The following is a 25,202-nucleotide window of genomic DNA, read 5'->3' as shown; positions in this document are numbered from 1 at the left end:
AAAAAAGTCGGCGAGTGCGAGAAGTACGCTCGCATTTCGCTATATAACGGACAATTATATCGTTTATCTCTTGGCTGGCTCGCGCGCTCTCGTGTTCATTATACTTCCAGTACGCATGCATGGCTATACGAGTCTGGTGCTTGGGAATGAAACGGCGTTATTTTCGTCGCTCGAAACGTAAAAACGTTCTGGCTACGATCTTGTAACTCCAATCGCTCGAAGTGCACAGTTTTTCGGACAAAATCGTCACTACCTTAACTACGAAGTCTCCTTTATTTTCACTCAATTTTTTTTAATGGTCGTACTTCCATAACTAGGTTAGCCGGAACAGCAGAAATCCGGAAGAACACGGCTTTTAAAAAATATTCGGGAAATAGTGAATTGCTGTTTCGTGGCTAAACGAAATGTGCAATAATGAAATTCGCTTTTCATAAAATGTGGCAAAAGCTCACTGGAAATGGCAAATCCGGAGGGGCTCGTCGGCCTGTTTTGGTGACAAACGAATTTCTTTTCCACTGAAATTTCACCGTTGAACAGAAAACGCCCCATACGTAAATGAAAAATTGCTCGTGCAGCGCGCTCTCTCGACGCATAGCGCACGCTTCGAGTCGCAATCCACCTCGCTCGAAGAATTTTCTTCGAGGTTTAAGAAGAATTCCGCCGCCGGTACGATCCGATGGAAGAAAAGGGTGAATAAGAAGAGACGCGGATATAATCGTTCCTCGGATTCGCGTGGATCTCCTCGAAATTGTATCACAGAGACTGATTACTCAAGTGAACGATGTAACGACAAGAAATGCACAAGGGAACGAGCGAAGAATGCTTCTCCACGCTGCGCAGACACGCCCTGAGGGAGTCGCCCATTTCCGGCTTGCTTTGACGAAAAGCTTGCTCCGGAAAAACGAAAACGAGTTTTACGTAGTCCTACTACTTTATACGAAGAATGGCCTCGAGCGTTTTCAATCAAGCGATTTTCCTCGACAGAGCCAATTTTTCGATTCTCATCTCACTACTTTCAGGAATTAACATTTTTCAATTTTCGGATATTCCTTGAACTAGTCGACGGATGTAAAAACTTCGAGACATAAACTTTTTTCATTTGGTTCGTACTTGTTTTAAGAAAACTTAAAGTTTCAATGGAAATTCGAAAATTCGGTGAAATATTGAAATTCAATTCTGCATTTAAAATATACAAACTTTTTCAACACTGGCCACACTTGTCTGTCCGTTCCCCCTCTCACTTTATTTGAAATAACATTTTTTCCGCGGAAATTAAGGTTTTATCATATTTTTAGTAATGCTAACAGTCATTAATGACAGTACACCCTCAGGATTGGTAATCATAGTCCGCTCTTGCTACTGCATTTAAAATCAGTCGAATCCAACAAGTTTTAACTCATAAAACAACGTTTCAGTATTATTTGAATTGAGTCTTCGAAGTCTTCGCTCTTCGAATTGAATGTTGGTGCTATTGGAAGAGCGAAAGCGACATTGCTGTTGAATTAAGAGGCGCGAAAATGAGTTCGATTGAGAATATAAACATTTTGATGTAATATAAGTAATTGTCTGGATTTTCAATGTCGAGAAACGGCCTCGAAAAGCGTCTGGATGTTTTCTCTTTCAACCGAGCAGTTGTCTGGATCGTACCAAGTATTTTAGAATTCGAGAGATCGCCGTAAGGTCTAATAGAACTTCGTGAGGTGGGAAAGTACGCTCGTCAAATTCTATTGACGTTATTAAATAACAATGAATTCGAATGACGCAACCGCGCAATACGAAAATATCATCGATTCTACAAAAGCGACATTCGTCAAAATTTCTCATTTTCATGAAAAAAAGAACGTGACGTATTCCGGATACACGAAAAATTCATAATCATCATGCGACTTCTCGGTATTTCTTGACTCGTCACTCTAAATTCACTGTCGCCATTGTTACGATTGAGTGCCCGGAATAAAGTACGTTGGAAAAAAGGCACCGCTATATCACAAAATAATAATGATTCAATGTTGAATGGAAAAGAATGAAGAACGCTGGAAAAAAATAGCGCAGAATTGAGAGTTCAGTGAGGCACCAAATTCCGTACACTAATGCGAAATTAATTGCTGAGTGGCGATTCCATAATCGAAGATGTCAAGACACTGTGACATAAAAATAGCGAGATTTTAATTCAATTTTCCAAATAACGAAGGATCAGAGAAAAAAAGTGCTTACAAAATTCGATATTTAGGAGGATCATGAGAAATTATTTAAATATCGCGACAATAAATCTCCGATGAATAAATTTTGTACCGGAATGACAAAAACAGCCGGATTGGAAAAAAAAATAATGAAGAAATTCAACGAACGTCATAAAAGTTTGTTCGAAAAAAGTGATCGAAATCCCATAAAAAACAATGCGATGTTTCTGTACAGAAAGCATAAACTTTTGGAAGCGACAATCCCGGCAAAAAACTCTCAACGACCTCATCGAACGAAGCACTTCGAAATTCCAGGTCGTTTACTTTTCCTGTGCAACGCATTACTTTATTTTGCAGTGCTAATATTTATCGAACATTTTTTTATCTACGACCAGCTCAGGCGCGCGCTAAGCGCAAAGCAATTTAAATAAATTAAGTCATTGATTGCGTGCAACTGTTTGTACATCGAATAAGCTCTGACATGAAATGTAAGATTACGATTGTACGAGGGAACCATTAGAAACAATTTTATAATTAATGCAAACCATGAAAATGAGAATGTGCTTGTTTTAACATTTAAAAACCATTTTATTCCTTTTAGCTGTACTTTTCAGGCACTTTAAAAGTCGAAAAATAATTTCGTCGTGATAACTACGAAGAAAACGACACCGAAAAAACTCGCCAAATTCGACATTGCGAACACGAATTTTTTAGTTAGAATTATTGAATCAACTCCAGTCTTCGGTGTACAATATTTCTACTGCACAGTGATTTTTCATTCTTTTATCATTACGAAGATCTTCACTTATCGTGGATACTCTCCAAAAGATTTACGACTCTGTAGTTTTACGACACTGGTTGATCGTATTTTCGAATACAATCATTCCAAAATCCTGATTTTTTGAAACATGCCTCACCCCATGGCTAGACACATTTAAATAATAATTCATAGATTCTTTATATAAAACTGGGAGCAAACACAACGATGGGATGATTAAGATTGAAGATAGCAGAGAGCGCTCGAGTGTTGATAAGAGCATTTATTTTGGAGTAGAGTCCAAAAAAAGCAGAATTCCATAGTTGTCAAAATAGTAGAATTGCTCTATAATAACGAAGTCACATTCACGTACTCTCGAAACGAAAATATCAGTATTTTATTACATTGCGCACACTTCTTTAAGGGGTTTCGAAGAGGGAGGGAGGGAGGGGCGCGGGGGACTGCAAAGATAAAGAGGAAATAACGGCAGGGTAATCTCATTCCTTTCTTTATATTTGAACGTGTGTTCACGTAGCCGAAGAACGCGAGTGTTCGATTCTCCGCTGAATACATGTATACACGTTCTTCGATCGTGTCGAGGCGAACACCCGTGACAAATATATTCGAAGCTGCCCAGTCATCGACATTTACAGTAATCCACGACTCCGACGAGGAAATATGAATCGTCCCCGGAAGAGTATTCTCGAACACAGCTTTGAGGTTCTATTTATGATAAATATTGCACATTTTGTACAATAGAACCTCTGCATAATGTCATCCAACGTGATTCAAAGTCAATGCGTGCTGGATCACGAATGCTAAGCTCACTTTGACACATCAAATAATTTTTTTCATATTTCGCTTGTTCTTATTGGAGAAATTCAGAAAAGCTTATCTACGAACTTGGAAGCCGTTTTCGAAATCTCGAAAAAACGAGAATGACTGCTCCGTTGAAAAATGGACAGAAAGATTTTTGTTATTCGTTCGGCAAGCACCAAGCATATTTATCGAAGATTTCAAAAGACGAAGCTTACTTTAAAATAATAATTTTATTATTTTAGAAATATAATCGATAGAGAACCATCGTTTTTAAACAATTTTATTGTCAAAAAAATGTTTGAAGAGTTCGTTTTGACTAGCGTGGCGCAACAGCTGTTGATGTCACGCTGTCAGTTTTGTTTGCAAGTTTTATAGCTGATGGAGTGAGTTTCCTGTCCAAAGTAGTATTGCAGTGGAAAAAAATAAAGAAATGAAGGATAAAAAAGTTTACCGGGATAAAAATGTTCGTTTTGTTAAAACCGACAAAAAAAACGTGGCGAAGCAAACGAACGACAAAATATGAGCAAAAGGTCGAACTGCCGTCACGTGTGTGAACATATTTTGAATGCAGCGTTGTCAAACGTTGCCGATCCATTTGTCGTGTAATCCGAATGATTTCTCATTAGATATTTTTCAATATTTCAGCCGATTTTCGACGTTAAGGTTAAAAAACTTCAGACCTATGTTGTATTCTTGAATATCCACGAAAAACAAGGATCGGTGTTTTTTGCGAAATCTTGTATATAGCTAATGAAAAAATTCAGCAACTTTTCGCGTGTGTACGACTTTAATGTGCCCGAGTGAACAATCTCAAAGAAAAGTCGATATTCGATAAGTAATGTGCCGCTAAACTACACGGTGACAGCCTCCAAATTTTGCAAATCTATCCGGTCCATATTCATTTTTGCCTGCAATAAATATCACCCCGCAATCTCAAATAGCGAATATTCGTCCACCTGCCTTAAAAGAAAAGTAGTTCACCACTGGATACGTAATAATAAAAGTTTATAATGAATTCACGTGTATACACAGCGAAAATCACACGACCACTGGTCCAGCCCTGAATTCCCAATTCCTCAGAAAACTCGGGCCAGAAGGAATTGAGGATGAAGAAAGGGCCTCGGAAAGCGACGGATTGAGATCGTAAAGAGAAAATGATTCGAAACAACTCACGAATAATTAGGAAGCAGCGAGATTTTAAATGATTTAAAAATGAGTGTATAAAAACAGCATTGGCCTAGAATTGGTAAGCAGATGCACAGTTGTTTTTTGCTTGTACAGGTAGGCACGGATATATATCAAAAGCTGGTAACTGCTTAACTCGTTAACCTGTTATACATAAACGTACGGTGTTACAATTGCCCGGTGTTTCGCTTCTGAATTTTTAAATACGCATCTGTATACATTTCGAATGTATTTTACATGAAAATCTAAATATATATAGAAATATGGACACGCTTCCGGAGCGGAGAACCGAGCGTCCTCTGGACCGTAAATGCCGCGCGTGTTGACTGTGGGAAAACGTGTACCCTCCTTTCTCCCTTCCCGGCTCAAAGGTCCGAGAGAGTCAAGGCAGAGTAAAAGAAAAAATAAAGTTAAAAATGGAGAATAATAAAGGCGAAATTCTATGCTTTCAAATCCGTTATACCACTGACCAACTATCCGAGTTGTGCGTACTCCGTATGTGACATTAAGCCCAACGCAGTCGAGGATGAAGAAGAATAGAGAAGGAGAGCAGAGTACGTATAAAAGCCAGCTTTATCAATCATTATGAAATATAAAAAGAGCGCAAGAGGACGAAAGCAGAGGTAACCGAGTGGTCAAGAGAGTAACAGCTAACGTAATAACAATGAGGAATCTTCCGAGTAACAGGAAGAGCTATTTTTGCTGGAATCGTGACGTTTTTGCCGTTAAAGTTCCTCTTCGTGGGTCAACTTTGCCCTGCAGCGGCTTCCCAACGAAAAGACAAGTCCTCTCTTCATTTTTGTGTAAAGTTCAACGGCGTGACGATACACTCCGGACAAAAAGTACGGATTGGCCCGCCGGACATTCGAGACGAATTGAAAGAGTGATTTTTTCGTCTGACGAAGGTTGCAACGATATTGAACATCGGGGAGGAAAATTCGGCTTGACTGGCCTTCCTTGTAACGTTTCTTGAGCATTTGTTGAATCGATGACGCACTTTTGAAAGTAGCTGCTTTCCGGGCCTCGAGAATCGGCCGCGTCCAAGATTTTCGATCTACAGCATTTTTCACAATATCTTTTTTATTTAGGAATTTTTCTCTTTTTATTATCGCAGGAAACAGGTTTCAGAATGGACGGCCCCGATTGAAAACTCAATACCAAAAACAATGTCGAAAGACCAACGAGTTGCGCACCGAGTCGACTAGAAATTTTGTCCAACTCTTTCACAAACATTATTCATTTACCAAGACTTTTCAATGCAGAAAATACACAAAAACCCACACTTAAGTAGCGATGCGATGAGTGATGAAAACTCCCCATAACCCCCATGATAATTGGCACGAGCAGACATTTAGGAACAAAATATCAGGACGGTCCGATCGCATATTATCGATCGGGAATAAATATAAAAATTCGTTGGACAAGATAGCTGACGAAATTGTCATTATTTTGAACTCTCGATGCTGATTATTTTTGAACGGGCATTTTAAAGTCCAAACGAATATACAACAGACTTTTATTATTATTATTATTATTATTATTTATTTTTAAAAAATGTTTAATAATTTTTTTTATTATAGTTTTTATAACAGTTGTTGCTAATTGCAATTTGTTATTATTTTAAACATTCGGCAATTTTTTAGGGTGTATCGATGTTTGCACGAGCCCACTTGACATCCATTGATGTCGGATCCTTTGTTTTGACGATTTATTGTTCCGTTTTAGAATCTAAAATTTGGGTCTTTCGATTCGTCTCTTTACATCCTCCTCCTTGTACTCTCTTCATTGAGTAGGTTTGTGGCAAGGTGATCAGGGTGGTTGGTTATTCTCGTGACGTATTTTGTGCTGTCGCTTGTTATCACTTCTTTGATCGTTACAACAGGCTTTGGAAGTGGAGCTCTTATTGCAGTCATCGTGTCATTGATCCTGTGACATTAATTGGGATAAGATTAGCAGGAAAATACACGATCTCAACGAATGCATTATCGGCCATTGATGGCTGAGACATCATTTTTCGGCAAAGTCAGTTTCGTTTTCAATAAAACAATATTTATTACTATTGTTATTTTTCCTGAAAAAAAGAAAACTTTGAACTCCAACTTGACGGGGTCAAGTTGCACTTCCTTATTGAAACTCCTGCAATTATTGTGGCCCTCTCCCTCGCAGACAGTCCATTCCCGTACATGTCGCTGAGGAATAATTTTTTTTCTTCTTCAAGCACTCAAATATGTAAGGAGTCACGGTATCGCACATTCGAGGCCGTCACTCCTGCGGCAAAAATTAGCTTCCCGCTGGTCTGGGGCAAAGAGGGGAGCAAAGAGAGTAAAATGGTCAAGAGAGAGAGGAGGATGGTTGTTAGAGGAGGCACGAGGCATGCATTTTAACAGTACTCCGGATGGTCCGAGCTCCAATGTGCTCTTCTTTGGTTCCGCGAGGAACTCCAAGAGCGCTTCTCTTTTTCTTCCTCTTCCATTCCCCATCGCAATATATACAACACTATTTTTCGTATCTCACTCTAACACGTAGTTTACTGAGGTTTTTCTCCCCCACCCCTAGGTCCGTGTCTCGAGGAAGGAAGACTCCACCTGGGGGCTTCGCGCTCTCCGGATCGAACAAGCGCAGGGGATCCTAGATGAATTTCGAGCTTTGCTTAGGAAACGTTTCGCAGTCAATCGGCAACCTTCGCGTCTAATTCTTGCCTCTCCAGGGGGAGAGACCACTCGTGAATAACAACTTCATCTTCCTCGCATTCCCGTTCACTTATTTATCTGTTAAAAGTTACCGGAACAAGTGCTGTTTTTTTTCATTATAAATCAGTGAACGTCGTCGAACGATTTAACTCTTCTAATATGCCGGTGCGGAGTATCATGTGGCGGATTCTCATCGCTGCTTTTTTCACGGTGAGGATCACGTGCGAGGAACGAGGAACGTTTAAACGCGCGCAGACTCGGTTTTTCTTCCTTTTGGTATCAGTATATCAAACCAAATTCGGTATCCGCTCCAATATTTTTGTACTTTTGTTATTTTTAACTCGAATTCGCTCAGAGAGTTTGCGGTCGCTTTCAATTTGATTGAACGCGGATAAAGGGGGCCTGCCTCACTTCCAACCCCTTAACAATGACTGCGATTTTCATTTGAAGCTCTCATAACAAGCATCGCGAATGTAATCGTAGCGTCAGGTCGTTTCAAAGCTATAATTATAGGGTCGTAAAATGTTAATAATTTATATGAATTTTTATAAAAATTCATATTATTCGATTTCCATGTAGTTAAAACAAAGAGGAAACCGCATTAGGAGGTTGTGTGACACTGATTTTTGGGGATTTTTTTGGTGGGCAGAATTCATTGGAATTTAATCAAATTTTGACATCAACTCATTCATATTTCGAACAGTTTTTGGATATTTTTTTCAATAATTTCAACCAAAAATAACAAAGCTACGCCGTGATGTCCGCTGAAGGTTGTGAGCATGGTTCTCCGATCGCGTGCAGTGTAGAGATTCCGATTTTCATATGAAGTCAAAAGGGTTTTGATTTTACGTTAATAACTTATTTTCTAAGAATACGAACCTCAATGCAGGTGAAAATAATGAAAATTAAAAATTTTCCAAGCGTTGGAATATTTTTCTCCGATTTTCACGATTTTTTTCTCTAATTATGCAATGAAAAATACCCTTAAAATCATTATAATCATCTCACAAATTAGTTCACGTAATTGGAAATTTTATAAAAAATTACACTAACAATTTTCAGAATGATCGGTTCAATAATTTTTTACTTAGACTGCACGCAAATGTGGAAAAAATCATTTCGAGATAAACGCGTTTGAAAAATAAATTCTCGGAAACTAAAAATTCAAATAAAAAATTCAAATTCTCATAAAATGTAAACGAATGAAAATTTCCCTTTGAAAATTTGACAGCGTATTCTTGAGTCGTTAAGTTAACAATTTATGCTATAAAAAAATCCGATTTTTTCAACCTCCCAAAGAGGTTTCCCCCTTAATAAAAAACCGCGTATAATTGAATTGCATAATTATTAATATTAATTCACGTGACCCCGATGTTTTGCGTACTTTTTTCTATTCTTTGTTTCTTCTAATCTATGAACTCCTAAAAAAATGTGTAAGCTGCGTAAACACGATCCACGCGTAGCAAAACTGGGGAATATCTTACACGTTCAGCAGCCCGTGTCCTTAAACCGTTATCACAGGTTGTACTATCATTAAAGGAACTTTGAATTCGTTTAACTTTTATGCTGACGATCCGGATGAAAATTAAGTGGAACATTCGCTCGATTTTCGAAGGAATATTTATTCACCGTTTCCCAGGTTTTTCGGTCCAATTCACGTCACATTTTTGTCATAAAAAAGCTGCGGATTCGAATCAATGCATTTTGCGACCGATAGTAAAACAAGCAAGTTAATGCAATTCCGATATCAATACAATTAATTAATTCGATTGTTTTTGAAATATTTCTTTTTTTTCCAAATAACGAGAGTAAAAGTAAACTGGACATTTTGGAAGTTATTCTCCAATGGAAGTTTTTGGTTGCAATAAATGAAAATGCCGTTGGAATGAATAAAAATGCATTTATAATCAAAATGACTTTTCATCACTTTTTTTAACACTTCATATTCCGAGTCCCTTAAATTTATATCGGCAGCAAAAGGCCAATGGGAAAAAATAATTCTGACGAATCAATTGAGAAAGCGGCTCAAGAATTTAAACAAACGAAAACCGTGTTCAGACGTCGTTTCATCTTCGTCGTCGATTATCGAAAAATCATTCGGATTCGAAGCTTTATGAAAGGTCGACGGTTTCTGAACGCAGGTCGTCGCGACCATGGCTCAGGATTACGAAGTTTCGGATATACAGTGCAGTGGTGCAGGCTCCGCTACAGATTTACTGACCGCCAAAATAAAACGGCCCGTGGGATTCCGAGGTACGCCGCTATTCGCCGATGACAGATCGGCCGATCCACTCGTCGATATCAATTGTCAAATAAGACCAGATCCGAGTGACCCCCAAGAGGACAATTATTTTCTCAAAGTCACGGATTTCACACGCTGCGGAATCCTCAAAAGAAATGTAAGACAAGTAAATCAATAAATGAGACTCCGCACAATAAATTATAGTTTTTAAAAAAGCCTTCAATTTGAATCACGATTGAGATTGCACATTTTGTTTCCTTTCGTATGATTGATTAATCATACGAAAAATTATTGTCCACAGATAAATCACCTTTACATAAATTTATGAAAATTTATTTATTTAAAAATTTTCAAACATTCGCGAAAAGAGTCGGTGCGATGGTGTGTGATTGATTCCCATGGAAAACATGAAATTTTTCACAACCAACAACCGACCGAACGTTATAAAAACAAAATTTATGCGTAGACCACGAAGAGCCTTAATATCAATTGATAACTCGACCTAATTTTGCTCCAGGGTTTCATTCATCTGAGAATCTGGTTCCCGGCATTTCCGGGAGTCGTTATGCTGGCCGATCAAGAGCTCATTTTGATGTGCAGACCACCGGAGCCCACTTTGTTGAGACACAAAGCTGCAGGCTTCGCTGGAACGTTGTGAGTATTTCATACACTAAAAAATTTACCTACGCTAAAAAATGACGACACAATACTCTACAATGAAAAACCGAATTTTTGTTGAATTTCGTTCTGCGATTATGATTTCTTATCAAGTAAAATTCCAAACTTCATTCTCATAGATATGCTGTGAAATCAGATAAATAAATTGAATACTCGAGTCAAGCTTTTCAGGAGTAGAACTCTTATCGACCGATTTTTAATTTGAACAAATTTCATTTAATCATTTAATAAAAGGACAACCAGAGTATTTCGCGCGAAAAAAAACTCATCGCGAATGAGAATAATTGATTGATGGAACAAGTGGATTTTCATTTTTCTATTTACTCTTCAACTATTTTCGAGCCAAACTTCTCAGAAACCAAATGTTTTTGAAATGGCACATGCATCAGGACAATGAACAAGTCCGTTCATTTTCAAGCCCTATTTAATAATAGAAATTCGTTCAAGGAAGTTTGGTTTAATTTTCCCCGAAAGCTGGTGTAAAAAAATGAATTGCACGAGCAAAAAGCAATTTTCATGATAAAATATAAAAAATTCACAACTCCATGAGCTTTCATATGAAGACAGAGAAACCTCTTCGTTGTCCCAAGATTCTTCGTAGAATGACGCTGGTTCGCTTTTCATATTTTTCTTTTCATCTCGTATCTTTTCGATCCTACAAAATTCGATTTTTCAGCTCAGAGATTTTTCAGCCAACTCATCAAATTTTGTGACCGTTTTTTTATGACAGAGAAGATTAATTATTTATCAACTCAATAACCGATGCTTACTCATGACGTCATAATTTCTTTCATACATAAATCTGGGCGTGTTTACAGCGAGAAAAAAATATTACGAACATGGAACTTTTGTATCCATCTCAGAAGTAACTGATTTACAAAATTTCAACGATTCGTCAAGTTTAATTGTTTCCTACTCTGTCTAAAAAGATAAAAAAATAGTGAAATAATGAAAATAATTATTCGAAGCCCTCACGGAGCGAGAGTTTCGGGCGTGGTTGAAGAAACTCCGGGACGTTTGGAGTACGAGGTCGCATTGTATCGCGAAGCGACCGGAAATGTCTCCGATTCGACGTCGAGTTCTCAAGCAGTTGATCAGGCAGTTCCGATCGGTACGAAATTGCAATTGCGGGCTCGTATAAGCGCCGAAAGTGCTTGGAGCTACATTAAATTGATAGAAGTCACCGTCAGCCCGGACCCCGATCAACCTCACGCTTCTGGCAGCGTCGTACTTGTGAAGGATGGCTGTCGTAACCGGGACTTTGCCTCGATTATACCGCATCAGCCGGCACGTTATCGTGAAAAAAAGAACGAAGTTTTTCTCGACTTTGAAGCTTTCTTGCTCAGTTCCATGAGAGAAAGATCGACACTCTGGATACACTCGCAGATCAAAGCTTGCATGGAACCCCACGATTGTCAGCCGGTAATTTATTTAAAACGCTTCAGAAATTTACCGCCTCTCATATAGATTGTGTCGACAGTTTCATCAGCGTTTACAGAGTAACGAATGAAAAAAGCACCGAATTAAATGTGGAGACAAAAATGTCTTAAAAAGACAAATTTTTTTCTGCAATTTCAATCCAGTTGACTTTGCTACTTTCAAGGAGAAAAATAAAAAAAGAGATCGAAAGACATTTTGAACGAAAAATAAAATTGAAACAAAGGAGAAAAGTAATTTTCAAACAATTCTTTCCTTTTTATTTTTGAAAAAGTATAAAAAAGTCAAAGGAACAAAAAATTTTCGTAATTTTTGAAGAACACCGTTTCGTCCCGGTCTCCGATGGATTTTCGCAATTTTAAAAAATAGCAAAAACGCATCGATCGTCTTCTAAGCCGTATTTTCGAATGGGCAATTACAAGTATTTCGCATGAATTTTTATTGTTTGAAAAATTTAATGCTGCTGGTTATTTCTCATTTGTCTTTCTCTCCGAAATTCATTGGAGTTAACTTATTGCAGCTTTCTACTTAAAATCTGTTCACAATCAATAGTTTTATGAATTTTCATCGTAGTCAAATTTCTTAGCCCGTTAGAAACGGTGCATGTTTTCGAGTGAAAAATCTATTTTGTCGCGGTGAATTTAATTTTATTGCAACCACGAAACAAGAAACTGAATCTCCGACGAGATGCAAAATAAAATAATGCTCATTACCAAATTTTCAAGGATTTCTGCCTGGATCTGTTCGAGCCTTCCGGTCATGGAAAGCGAAAGCGTCGCAACCCCGAACGTGAGATCGACACTTCGGATAATTATTTGCCTCGTAGCGAGCGCTTAGTAAAGAAATACAACGATTCGACTCAATATACCAAATTCAAGGAAAACATCGAGTACACGGTTATGATGCCGAGCGGTAATTCAACTGATTCACTCATTTCTAATCCTTTAAATCTTTTAAAGTTATCGTTTGCGATATGACAAGAAATGTTTTGGAAATCGTGAAAAACACATTAACGTTCGATTGAGGGGCCAATCGACCATTCATTGATTTTCGTATTTCGACGAGTGAGCTAACTCGTCGGAACAACGGAATAGAAAAATGCCATTTTTGCCATCACACCGCGTGGGCTGACAAAGCCTTTTTTTAGTTGGTCAAACTGTGTCAAATTCGGTTTCGAAAATTCCAAGTGAGTCGACTGATCCTCTTAAACGAAGACAGAATCATTGAAAACGAAAAAGTGACTGGAAAAACAAATCAGGCTTTGTTTTGTGATCGGTTCAAACGATACTGACGTGAGAAACATTTTTGACCAAATGAAAATTGTATTGAGTGATTCGCATGTTTAAATTTATTGATTTTCTGTGACCACGGTCGTAAAATGTGGTTGAAAAATAACTCTATTGAAGATCGATTTCCAGAAGAACTTTAACTTACGGATAAAATTGTAGTTCCTGATTCCATAAAAATTTTATTTATTTTCTGTCTTGTCATCGTGAGAATAATCACAAACATGCTTCTACTATTAACTCCAATTAAACCCTTAAGTTAAAAGGGTGGCTTGTAAAAGCTTCTCATGGACTACCAACTCGCTGGATGTTGATTCACTAGCAATATAAAATTGTCAGAACGTGACAAGAAAAGCATTTTTATCCCCAAGGTGGCGAGCGACATTATCAACTTGAATTATCGGTTTTATCAATATTTTTCTAGAATAGTCTTAAAGTGTCATCAATTTCAAAATCTCGTTTCTAAAGAAATTTCTATAAAGTACTGAAACTTTTATTTCTCATTTCTGTTATAGTTTTTTATTTCAAAGAAGACTACTCAATGGATGTACGAGATTTTGGATAGAGAACTTTTTCCCAAATTTTCAGATATTTTAAAAAAAACCACTAAACGTATACAAAATTTCGTAAAAATACTCAAAAACTCAGGAAACATTTTCGCATTTATTCTATATTAAGGAAGTTGAGGCATTAGAATGAAAATGATGTCACCGCTTTTAAACCGATTGCATCTTATAAAGTGAAGTGTAAAAAAAAATCAGTTAAATTTTCAGACAGTTTAGGAGCGTCGTTGCTGAGAAAAATCAATAACAATTTGGGCCAAATAACATGTAATCTTATGGAAGTCAAGACACATTCGGTGATATCTCCGTTAAAAATGATGCTAAAAATATGAAATTCTTTGGGCAACATGAGCAAGGCTTGCCGAATAATGTCAATTTTTTTCAGATTTATTAGGAGATTTGCTGAGATTATATTAATAATAATCTGTTTTCCGTGCAGTTTTTTGAGGCTAGGATCGTCACTGTTCGTGTTTTCGACTGAGCTTTCACCAGTTTTTCGTCTTTTTTTCCCCAACTTTTCTTTAAAGTGTATGCAACATTGCCAAACTGTAACTGGCCTAACTTTTGAAAGGTACAGGTCATCACTTTTGGGTAAAAAAAATGACTGTACAGCCTCAACTTCCTTAAAAGTTACTCCAACGAATAAAATTTCAGGCAACAATAAAAAATATAAAAACAGTCGAAACATGTTGAATTTGCGTGCCCATCGCTCAGTTATTCGCAGTTTAAATTCGTTTCATAAAGTTTTACTCGATTTCTACAAGGCGAAACGAAGTGGTGCTATTTATAGAATCTCTGTTTGACTAATCATAAAATGCGAGAAACGGTGGACCAAAATTCGAGACGGTGCGAAGGTCAGGCAAATAATTCGCGTGGCATCATTATAACGGCATATTTTTGTATCTCTCCTTGCAGACTTGTACGATAAAGTTGCGGCGGGTTTGGAGGGTAGTTGCGGAAATTTCCTGTACGTTGCGACTGGCCTTGGTGGTCTTCTCGCGATATCGGCTTGTATAATGTGTTATCTTGCTTCTCGCCTACACAATTTGGCGACGAGCGTACCAGCGCAGAGTAAAACTATCGACGAGCTCGTGCGAGAACGAGCGAGAAAATACTGCGAAGCCATTCCTGCTTACACAGGCAGATCGATGGTCCAATAGCTTCCTTTCTAATCCATCCATTCGTCAGATAGTTCATTACGATTATTGACGATTACTCAATAACTAAAATAATTGTATCAATTATTGTAATAATTAATTATCAGAAATCTTGTAATTAATTATTATGATAGCTCTTCATTGTTTATGTATTTATTTATTTATTTATTTATTTATTTAATTTTAAAGAAGAAGGATCGGTTGAAGATTATCAATGTCTCTTCGATCGACCCTGAAATTCTCAACGAAAGTCGAACAAGGGTGTATTGATCGGAGCTCGAAGAAATGACGAAATTATTGCGAAAGTAATTTTCTCCGAAGCTCTAAACGGACTCGAAAACGACCCCAATTTTTTGGTGTTGACATATTTTTGAAACTTCTCCAAAATTATGTTTAATTTCAATCATCAAATGGTTCTTTGTTTTGCATGGTTCTCTTCGTTACTCAAAAATTATACAAGAATGTAACAATATATTTTTAATCAATATTCACAAATTATTATCTCAAAGGACCGTTACGAAAGAGTCCGCACGTTTCTGGATCTCAATAAGATACCGGTGAGAAGTTCGGGGGCATTTTCGACCCCGTTTTTATGTTTCGATGTTCGGAGAATGTCTTGGATTAAAACCAAAAAACGTAAATTAACAGCGGTAGAAATACAAGAAAAAAAAAAAATAGGAAAATTTGGTTGTCGTACTTATTGATAAATGTATCAATGGTTAAATTTGTGAGGACGGAAGCGAAGAATGGAGAGCATTATTATACTGTTGAAACATATATTTGCATTTTTGAAGACCCCGATAGGTACATCCTCGATCGCAAAGCGACTTGCAATTTGAAAAAAATGCTACTCGACACATCTATTTGTTAATCTTTCTAGTAATTTTATTACATTATCTAATAATTACGATGTTTTGGTGCGCTAGAGGGCAGTGCTATGACGTGACCTGAAAACAACTTTGATGTAGTATCGTTTATATTGTATCGCTCGGTATATTTCTACGAATGAATATTATTGGATCTTGATTGGGCCGAGTAAATCGAGGCACTTTCGGATTTCTGGGGCAATGGTTAAAGGCATGATTTCGCGGATAATATTTACGTCACACACTTTGTACATATAAAATAAACAAGATCATTTTTTATATTTTTCCTTTGTTTTTTTAACGCTTCGCACAGCGATTCATAATCCCACAGATTTTCCAATTATTAATTATATCGCCTCAATGGAGAAAATACAACCCTCCGAGTGTTCTGGAGGCTTAGGAGACCTCGAATACGAGATTTTTGTCCGATTGTTATTTTTATTCATTTTTATCAAATCCAAAATTTTTCTCTAACTTTTTATTGAATTTTCACTTTTCATGCCAATCGATTTGTTTTCAACAAATGAACAGTCTTGTATGGTTGAGGGGATTGATGCACAGCTTTTCCAAGACTGAACGTTCGATCACGAGAGTCACTGACTCAGTACCGGTTACATTTACAGAATTAACGAATTTTCTCTTTTCGGTCGTGAATTTAAAAAATTTCAATTGGTTTAACAGCAACGAAAAATTGTATTTTTTCAATAGCATCAGTACGCACGATTCAAATATAATTGAAAATGAGAATCACTCTATTGCCGTGAACAACCAGCGCAGACGACACGCGTTACAATCATTTCCTTCGTTTATTTGGTTCTTATTCCATTGACGGAAGTATCGAGAACAAAAAACAAAATACAATTTTGTCATCATACGTAGGAGCTTTCATTCGTCTGAATTCCCAATTCCATACTATCTGTTTTTACAGTGCCTAAATGATTGAAAGACAGAAAGACAAATCCATAGTCAGTGTGATTAAAAAATTAAGAATTTCATCTTTTTCTTTCGTGTCTTGAGATCATAATTTTTTACGTCGCGTTTTATCTGTACAACTGCGATTATTTATTGACTCGTTCTTTATTCATCGATTTATAAAATTTATATTTACTTGAAAAGTGTGAGACTCTTTAATAAAATATTACGATTTTTTAGAGATTGAATGAATCTCATTAAAAATTATTAGTTCATTATTTATTTCATTGATATAATTATTACTGTGGTTATTATTACATTACAATTAACTTATAGTGAAAATATCGCGGGTGAGCGAGTCTCATAGTCTTCAAAGTGCTTCAGAATAAAAAAAAGAATACGTCAAGCACTCGAGGTTCGTTCTTTTCGCCTTACAAACTCTTTGATTTCCTGTTTAATTTTTAGCTCAAGCTAAACAATAAATAATAAAATTATCGTTGATACTGTTATTTACACAGATCCAAGATAGAGAGAGAGAAAGAGCGTTAGAGAGTGAGAGAGAGAGAGACGATTGTTTTTTTTACTTGAGACCAATAAATTCTCCGATCGTTATCAGAGGATTGAATATATACATATATATATAGTTTTAATTTATATATGTATATGCATATAAATATTTATATATATTGTACAAATTCATTCGTCTTTTTTTTTAGATTTGGTCAAGGCTTCGAGGGCGGCAATCTCTTTTTTCTCCTTCTTTAAATTCCTATCCTCGTATTCGATCCTGTAAAATTTTCAAACGCTTTTGTCAACAGGCGAGAATAAGAATTCATTCGATCAAGACGTGCAACTTCAAAAAAAAAAAGCTTGCATTATTGGTTTTTACAATTTATATCACAGATTCAAACTATAATATTGCAAATGATTTCTGACAATATTCTAATTTTTATTTTCTCAAAATAATTTTCGAATGTGCAAAAATGTTCACAGCAAAAAACGGATCAAATACTGTTTTATTGATTTCCTTTGAATTAATTTTCGAAAAAGGCGCGTCTTGACTGATACACATGAAGGGGATGGAAAAAAATAGACAAATAAAAATAGATTCGACGATGAAATTACAAACCAATGAGATATCCGATAAACAGAGTACATTTATTGCAAAACATACGAAACAGTTACAAAAAAAAAGATAGAGAAAGAGAGAACAACTAAAGAATGTGACACAGCGAGAGATGCAATATGTGGGTGTGCTACGTGTGCTTCAAGCTCTTAACGATTGAATAAAGCTCCTGGGACCTATGAGGGAGACACGGGACAAAACGATACGGTCAAATGTCAATTTTTTTTGTTCGTTTGTCGTTTTTAAACCATAACACAGAGACACGATTACTTTTTTACTTCGCTTTTCCAGCCAAATGTGTCAATTCGGACGAAAAATACTACGATCTTTGTTTTCTTAATATGAGGCGTTTGGAATCGAACGGTAAATGAAAAATTTTTCAATATGAGGCTAAAAGTTTTGCTGATGAACATAAAATGCTACATAATATTCACAGTCTTCATCATTTTCAATAAAATTAAATAAAAAAAAGCACAGTTGAATAAACGAATGGGAAATCTCAGATCGAAGAAGGCAGTAACCTGAGAAATGCAATATTGTGCTCCCACTTTTTCGTACCGATAATGACAATTTAGAGGAAAATAGAACGTACTAATTTTGATCTTCCGGAATGTTGGCTATTAAAAATAACCATTCAAAAATTTAATATTTGCTCGAGACAAAAATTCTCAGAGCGAAATAGAGGGTGCCCACGTCCGACAACAGCTCCAAACGTGGATAAGTTTATGAATATTTTCAAAACAAAACATTTTAGAAAAATGCGTGTCTGCTTCGACGTTCAGAATTTATAATTCATCGATAGAGAACCTGATTCAAAATCGTGCCGTGCCAACTTTATATTCAGTTCTCATCTTGAGATTCGTTTAAGCCATTTCTATTTGTATAGAAAAACTGTTTTCATTGAAAAAAATTGACTTTTTAATAATGAAATAAATAAAGGAGAATGAAGTCGATATATATGACGATACGAATGAATGAAACTCTATTGAATTCGATCGAGCCAAAATGCCGAAAAATCTTTGAAATATAAATATCAAAATAATCATTCAATCATCTTACCTGTGGAGAATAATCCTTTCGACAATTTTTTCAGTAGTCATGTCATTTTTACTGTCCAACAGCTTAAATTTATTTTGTCTCTTTGGTTCGGCATAAGGATCAGCACCGTCGTCGCACGGCATGATCGGGGACTGGCCGTGACAAACGACCGACACATTAAAGTGTTCCATGAGATTGCTCGTTACTTCGTAAGGTGCGCCGATTACAACTTCGTTGACGTACTACGAAAAGAAATAAACGTTGAAAATCGACGTTGAATCACCGAAAATTTGATAAAATAATTTATAAAAACGTTCCAGCATTGAAAAGTATCTTTGGATTCAGTTGAAATTGGATTGGCATTTCTCGCGTTCTCAATCAAATTGTTCAAATTCACTTGTATGGATGAGCCAAGGAAATAAACACTCGGAGTTCAAAGAATTGAAAAAAAATCAGATTTTTGTGTTTAGTGGCTCTCATTTTTTACAAGGACATTGATGTTTTCGACGCAGGTAACGATTAAACGACATATTTTTCAGCAAACCTTGCAAGCGAGAACACTGAGGACTCTCTCGTGAAGATTCATTATAGGATGATTGCCACATTTGTATCGATTAACCGCAGGATCGGTGTGTAAACCAACGATCAAATAATCTCCTTCTCGTTTGGCGACCTCCAAAAAGTCCAAATGGCCAACGTGAAACAAGTCGAATGCTCCGGCTACGTAGACTATTTTATCACCCGGCAATGGACTTTTGCCGTCGCTAAATTGTATTATCTTTTGCGTAGTTGGCAAAAATTGGGAACATCCGGTCCAGGGACTGCTCGCTGTTCTATCCTGTCCCATTCGTTTGCTCGGTTCACGATCGACACTGTATTCGCTCTCACCTTGTCTGAAATGCTGTCGCGTCATCAATAGCATGCGACCCACGAGATCCGTCGTAGAAACGCCGGCTGTTCTCTGAACTTCCCTGAAAAACAAAAACATCGAAAAATTAAGATCACTTCAACTTTTTTTTTCCTCAAAAAGGATGAGGAATCGAATCACAAAATCTACAACGATCGCAATTTTTCTTTCTCGTCTCCAATAAAGCGATCTTTTATTATATTTTATTGCATAGTACGAAAAAACAATTTTCATCATGTGGAAGAACGATAAGATTTCTTACAAATCTTTACAACAAATAATTTTAATCACCCCAGAAAAAATCAATTTGATTGTTTGAAAAGCTGTTAATCACATATTTCTTTATGATCTCTTGGAATTACAGCTAATTGAGAAAATTCAGTCCAAAATTTCGTTACTTTTAAAGAGAAAACTTCAGAAATGATAAACTGTAATAAATACTCCGGTAATAAAACAATTGAAAACAGACCCAAACAAAATGGAAATATAAACTCAAATTCAAGTTCGTGATTATCAAATAACCGGGGATTTCATTAATTATCGCGCATCCTAAGTTGTACAAGCCTTAAACTAAATCAACAGAGAGACAATCACTAATCATCCTCAAGCAAAAGAATTTTGCGAAAATATTGAATCTTGATCGAAATAATTTTGATTGACCTAATAAGTGGGAATCGTTTTTGATGAACTTTAATTTCAAAGATCAATTTTCACAATTGAACGTTAATTAATTAAACGTAAAGTCAAGTTCCCTGGAACTTTTCGGAGGCAAACATTGTTTCCAGTCGTGTTACCGTATCGTAAACCAGGAAACACAATTTCATGGACTCGTTATCAGCTTCCTGTATACACACAACGCTTTTCTATCAGTCGTCTCTTTGTACTCGGGGTCACGCTAATTCGAGCGGTCATTAATGAATATATAAACGATCAAATTACAGAATCACACATCATAAATATTTGAAATAAATATTGAACTATGACGAAGTTTATTGAATAAAACCTAGCAAACTTCAGAATTCATGCGAGTCGTATTCAGTTGTCGAAACGACTTGCTACTCTACGAATATAATGAGTAATTCGAAAGTGTAGACAGGAATGATGCAGACTCTGATGATTCTGATTTTGGAACATGTGAGTTTGTTGAAAACCTTGACTGCAATGGTTATCGACGCCCCAAAAGAATAGATGAATAAAAATAAATAAAAGATTGAAATTTATCTCGTTCATTATACAGAAAACTGAATTCGGTGAAGATAAAAAACTTTCAAATGCTTATGCCATTTGAATTTTCACTACGATCTACCACCATTTGTATCAATTACAATTCCAACTGCACACTTTAACCCCAAAAAAAAAACGTTTTTGTTTTATAAGTTGACAAAGAAAAATGTCCTGGTAAAATGTGAGTAAAATTGTAGAACCTAATCGTTCTTGAGAAAAAGGATTTTCTGAACCTCCACGTGCTTTATAATTGCAAAAACAACAAAATTTTGTGATAAACATTAGACCACGATTCAATGAGAGCATTATTTTTCACGCTTTCTAGTGATTGTCTCCAGCCAATTATTAATATTTCTCGTATGAATTCTCGTATGGCCGAATGAATCGGATTGCTCCAACGCTAAAAATAATATTCGTATACAATAAACTGAAATATTGATCATATTAAAAAAAAAAAAAAAAAAAAAAACAATAAGATAAAAAAACGTGAATGCAAACGTTGGATATTTGGTCCCTTACGTGCTAACCTGTATCGTCCAGCTGCCTTAACAAGATGATAAGTATCGACGCCGTCCGCCGTCATCGTAATATCATCGCCGTGTACGCAAAAATCGCACTTGTACTTATCGAGAGTATCGAGAGTCGTGACGTAGGGGGCTCCTTCGACGACTTCGTCAACCCATTTGATACCGCGTACCATTTTATACCTTGAAAATACAAACAAAAATAGTATAAAGATGATTTTCAAATTGGTATTTTCAATATTAGATCGCGAAATGTAAATAATAATAGAATGAGAATCGAAGTTTTTTAATTCGATAAATCATATTTAAACATTGCGATTGAAAAAAAATGCTAAATGCAAATAGCGATGAACCTTGCTGGCTGCATTGTTCTCAAACAATCGATTGAAAACGATACTAACGACACAAGGTTTTTCGTTTCACTAACTGGTTGTTTCGTTTATCCTTCCCCCCCCGAGGATTTGATTACACGAACTTATCACGTGTCTCATTTTCTATCAATTATTTGCCTTTGTTTTCTCCATGTAACATTAGCCTATCGTGTTTCATAAGCTCACTACTTCTTGAAATGACGAGTCGATAATGCTTACATGTCTACCTTGATATGCTGTTGTTATTGTGCAAAAAATAAACCTCGGATGAGTGCTCCTGAATCGGTGATACTCGATTCTGACTCTTCATTGCAAATCGACTATTTGGCAGAGGAGTGTTAACAAGGTTTGGAATTCGAAGTATCGAAAAACATTAAACAGAAAATCTCCAGACCGATTCCATTGCAGACTGAATTTATTTTGTATTCACACAAATTCAATCGTGTTATTGTCTATCAAATTTCCTTTGTAGAAACGATGCGAAACGAAATTTCGCATCAATTCGAGTGAGTCTTCGGTGTTAATTCAAAATTTCTCGGAAAGGCAGACCTGTTTTTTTACGCAGCACTTTTTTACGGTATCAATATTCCTACAGACCGGTATAAATGATAGGAATTGATAAGGTACTATTTGGCAATGATAAGTATGACGTCTGTAAGTGACAAGTGGAAAATTGTGCTCGTTACTGTGTAATCAAACTCTGAACTAGTTTTCCGAGTCTGGCTTCACGAAGGAAAAACAAGAACACAGTTTGTTTGAACAAACGGATGTAAAAGCGTGAAGTATAATATTTATGACTTTTGAGAACAGACGCTCGTAAAACTGTGAAAAAAGTGAATTTCATTTGATAAAATGGAACAGGGACATTTCATAGAGGAAAGATAACTCCATTCAACCGATGAGTGCAGTTTACAGGCTATTGATTTTATCACAGGCTAGAGAATAAGACCCTAGTCTCACGTTTATAATTAATGACAGTATGCCCGAGGTTCAAGGACTTGAACTGCCTATACTTTTTTTGCCTTACAAATGATTCACTTGTTTTTTGCCACTTTAACTTCGATTATTTATTCACGTACTTAATTCATTGGACGAGGTAACTACCACCGATCCAATTCTCGAAAAACAATTATTGTCTCATTATTCTGACTTGATTATAGTATTTATAAACATTGAAATTAATTTGGATTCGATTCTTTGATAAACAACTTTGGCAATTGTTCTGTACTCGTTTTTTCTATGAATTCGTTTTCAAGGCCAATCATATTTTTAGTTGTGCACAAATGATTATATTCATAAAAGAATAATGCGATAATCATATGTCTCAATTTCTCAATTGTTGTTTTTCAATCTTTATTGACGATAGAATACAACTAAAAACTGTTTCCCTGAATATGATTTTAAATCATCGTTCAACTATATCACCGTGTTCACAATTTTTTTGTACGCAATTTTTTTACCTCTCTTCCTGTGTAAATACAGGTGGTCCTTTATGTTTGGATATTTCTTCGTCTGTATGGACTCCGACAACCAAATAATTTCCCAACGCCTTAGCTTGTCTGAGAGAATTAGCGTGACCAAAATGCACCATGTCGTAACTGCAAACACAATCACAAATGACTAAGAATAAATGAATTACAGATTGCTGCATTATTAAACTGACTAGAATTTCTTTATCATCATTGTATTCAAATGTCTGGATTACAATTACGAGAAAACTTGGTTATTATTTGTGGAGTTAAGACAAAGCCAATGAGTAGCAACAAGTATCGAATAGAATTAAAGCTTAATATTAGGTAGATCACTGGTTTTTCTCTAAAAATCAACTTTATTTCATTGTCATGCATTAAGATGATCTTCTCATTAAAATCATTTTAAAAAAATGATTTCTCAGACAATTAATGAAAATTAACATAAGATCGAAACTTTCCGATACCACACAGAGGTATATTTTGATTATAAAAATATATAAGATTTCTCTAAAACTGAGGATGAAAAAAAATGGCCAAAGGGTATGAAACAATTTATTGAAAATTGAATAACATATCTGAATAGAATTCGAAAATAAAATAACTAATAGAAAGCATCAGCTGTGAAAACTTATTAGAAAACATTTCCATTGATTATGTTAATAAATTCTTATTAACATATTCTTAAAATTCAAAATTGAAATTCAGAAAAAGACGAATAAATTAATACTCCAAAACAGTTTGCAAATACATATTCGAATATAAAATGGAGTTGGGGCAACCGAAGGGTTGCTTTCTAAAGAAGTTTTAAGAATTTTTCATTTCAATGAAAACAAAAGTTAATCAAACTCAAATATTGAGAACTAAAATGTAATAAAAACCAACAGAGAAACAGAATAGTAAGTGAATTCATAACAGATATAACTGAAAACATGAAAACAAAATATGTAAAACTACTAAAGATTGAAATAAAGAGAATTTGAACTGAACTGTAAAGTCGTTATTCAAAAATTCCGTTAGAATCATAAAAGAAAAAAATATTATATTCACGCGTAAGCAAATATCCAATTAAAGGGCGGGAAGAAAAGAAGTTGAATAATTTCGTAAGTCGAAAAAAACGGGAAAACTATACAATAATTCACATCAAAACCGATAAAATTCCAATTCGAAGTTTGTCTGTTTCATAAGGTATAATGCGAATGAAATCAACGTAGTCACGTTAAAATTTACCGGCATACCAATGTGTACGGAACAAAATAGCGCTGTCATCGTTCCGGCATCGAAAAAAAGTTTGAAAAATAAAAAATAAGAGACAACACGTGTAAATGTCAATGTCATCGTCATGCTGCTGCTGCACATGCAGGTAAAAATTTTTGGAAATTGTTCAAAACTCACCATCCGTCACACCACACCCTCACTTCCTTCTGTTCTTCCGTCATATTTATTTTCGTATTTATCCACAGTTGTCAAAATGTTCAAATCATTCACTAAACGCGCGTTTCACCGATTTTTTAAACCTGTATACTGAAAACTCGTTCAAGGACGTATCGTTATTTTTTCCCCTTATTATATTCTGTGCAATATAACCGCAAAATAAACAAGGCGTATATCGTCCACGGTGCATTGACGTGCAATGCGCGCGACGAACCCAGTGTTGCCAACTCCTACGGACCGTCCCCCCCCAAAATCCATCTGAAATCCCCCTAAAAACCCCTATTTTTGAAGAAGCGCTATATTCCTTCGTAACATTGAATATTGCTTAAAATTATAC

The 25,202-nt window shown here is 36.0% G+C and overlaps 2 protein-coding genes across 5 annotated transcripts; one reads left to right on the top strand and one right to left on the bottom strand.

Moving 5' to 3' along the window:
- The first annotated feature begins 7,618 nt into the window (after nt 1–7,618).
- Nucleotides 7,619–16,230, top strand: LOC122414488 (uncharacterized). Its single transcript, XM_043425803.1, has 6 exons — nt 7,619–7,841; nt 9,773–10,030; nt 10,391–10,527; nt 11,520–11,973; nt 12,714–12,900; nt 14,753–16,230. The coding sequence occupies exons 1-6, from the start codon at nt 7,791–7,793 to the stop codon at nt 14,995–14,997; spliced, it is 1,332 nt and encodes a 443-aa protein (XP_043281738.1). The 5' UTR covers nt 7,619–7,790; the 3' UTR covers nt 14,998–16,230.
- Pect (phosphoethanolamine cytidylyltransferase) lies at nt 14,478–25,074 on the bottom strand. 4 transcript variants are annotated; one of them, XM_043425795.1, is made up of 6 exons: nt 24,827–25,074; nt 23,423–23,560; nt 21,595–21,774; nt 19,481–19,907; nt 18,958–19,178; nt 14,478–15,060 (listed from the first exon to the last, which is right to left on the bottom strand). In XM_043425795.1, the coding sequence occupies exons 1-6, from the start codon at nt 24,868–24,870 to the stop codon at nt 15,054–15,056; spliced, it is 1,017 nt and encodes a 338-aa protein (XP_043281730.1). In that variant the 5' UTR covers nt 24,871–25,074; the 3' UTR covers nt 14,478–15,053. The 4 variants fall into 4 exon arrangements, with proteins under 4 accessions (XP_043281730.1, XP_043281728.1, XP_043281731.1 ...); XM_043425793.1 differs by lacking the exon at nt 14,478–15,060 and adding an exon at nt 15,757–17,559; XM_043425794.1 differs by lacking the exon at nt 14,478–15,060 and adding an exon at nt 17,912–18,074.
- Nucleotides 25,075–25,202: the final 128 nt, after the last annotated feature.

This window comes from Venturia canescens, chromosome 8 (assembly GCF_019457755.1).
Source record: "Venturia canescens isolate UGA chromosome 8, ASM1945775v1, whole genome shotgun sequence".
In the NCBI taxonomy this organism is placed as follows: Eukaryota; Metazoa; Arthropoda; class Insecta; order Hymenoptera; family Ichneumonidae; genus Venturia; species Venturia canescens.
This window is presented reverse-complemented; position numbering and strand designations above follow the sequence as displayed.

What these genes read in the sequence shown, in the direction of transcription:
- LOC122414488 (XM_043425803.1), top strand. Translation starts at nt 7,791, where the DNA reads ATGCCGGTGCGGAGTATCATGTGGCGGATTCTCATCGCTGCTTTTTTC. An exon ending in TCATCGCTGCTTTTTTCACG is followed by an intron (nt 7,842 to 9,772) that starts GTGAGGATCACG and finishes TTCTGAACGCAG; the next exon opens with GTCGTCGCGACCATGGCTCA. An exon ending in CACGGTTATGATGCCGAGCG is followed by an intron (nt 12,901 to 14,752) that starts GTAATTCAACTG and finishes CTCTCCTTGCAG; the next exon opens with ACTTGTACGATAAAGTTGCG.
- Pect (XM_043425793.1), bottom strand. Translation starts at nt 24,870, where the DNA reads ATGACGGAAGAACAGAAGGAAGTGAGGGTGTGGTGTGACGGATG. An exon ending in AGGGTGTGGTGTGACGGATG is followed by an intron (nt 23,561 to 24,826) that starts GTGAGTTTTGAA and finishes TTGTGTTTGCAG; the next exon opens with TTACGACATGGTGCATTTTG. An exon ending in AAGGCAGCTGGACGATACAG is followed by an intron (nt 19,908 to 21,594) that starts GTTAGCACGTAA and finishes TTTGTTTTTCAG; the next exon opens with GGAAGTTCAGAGAACAGCCG.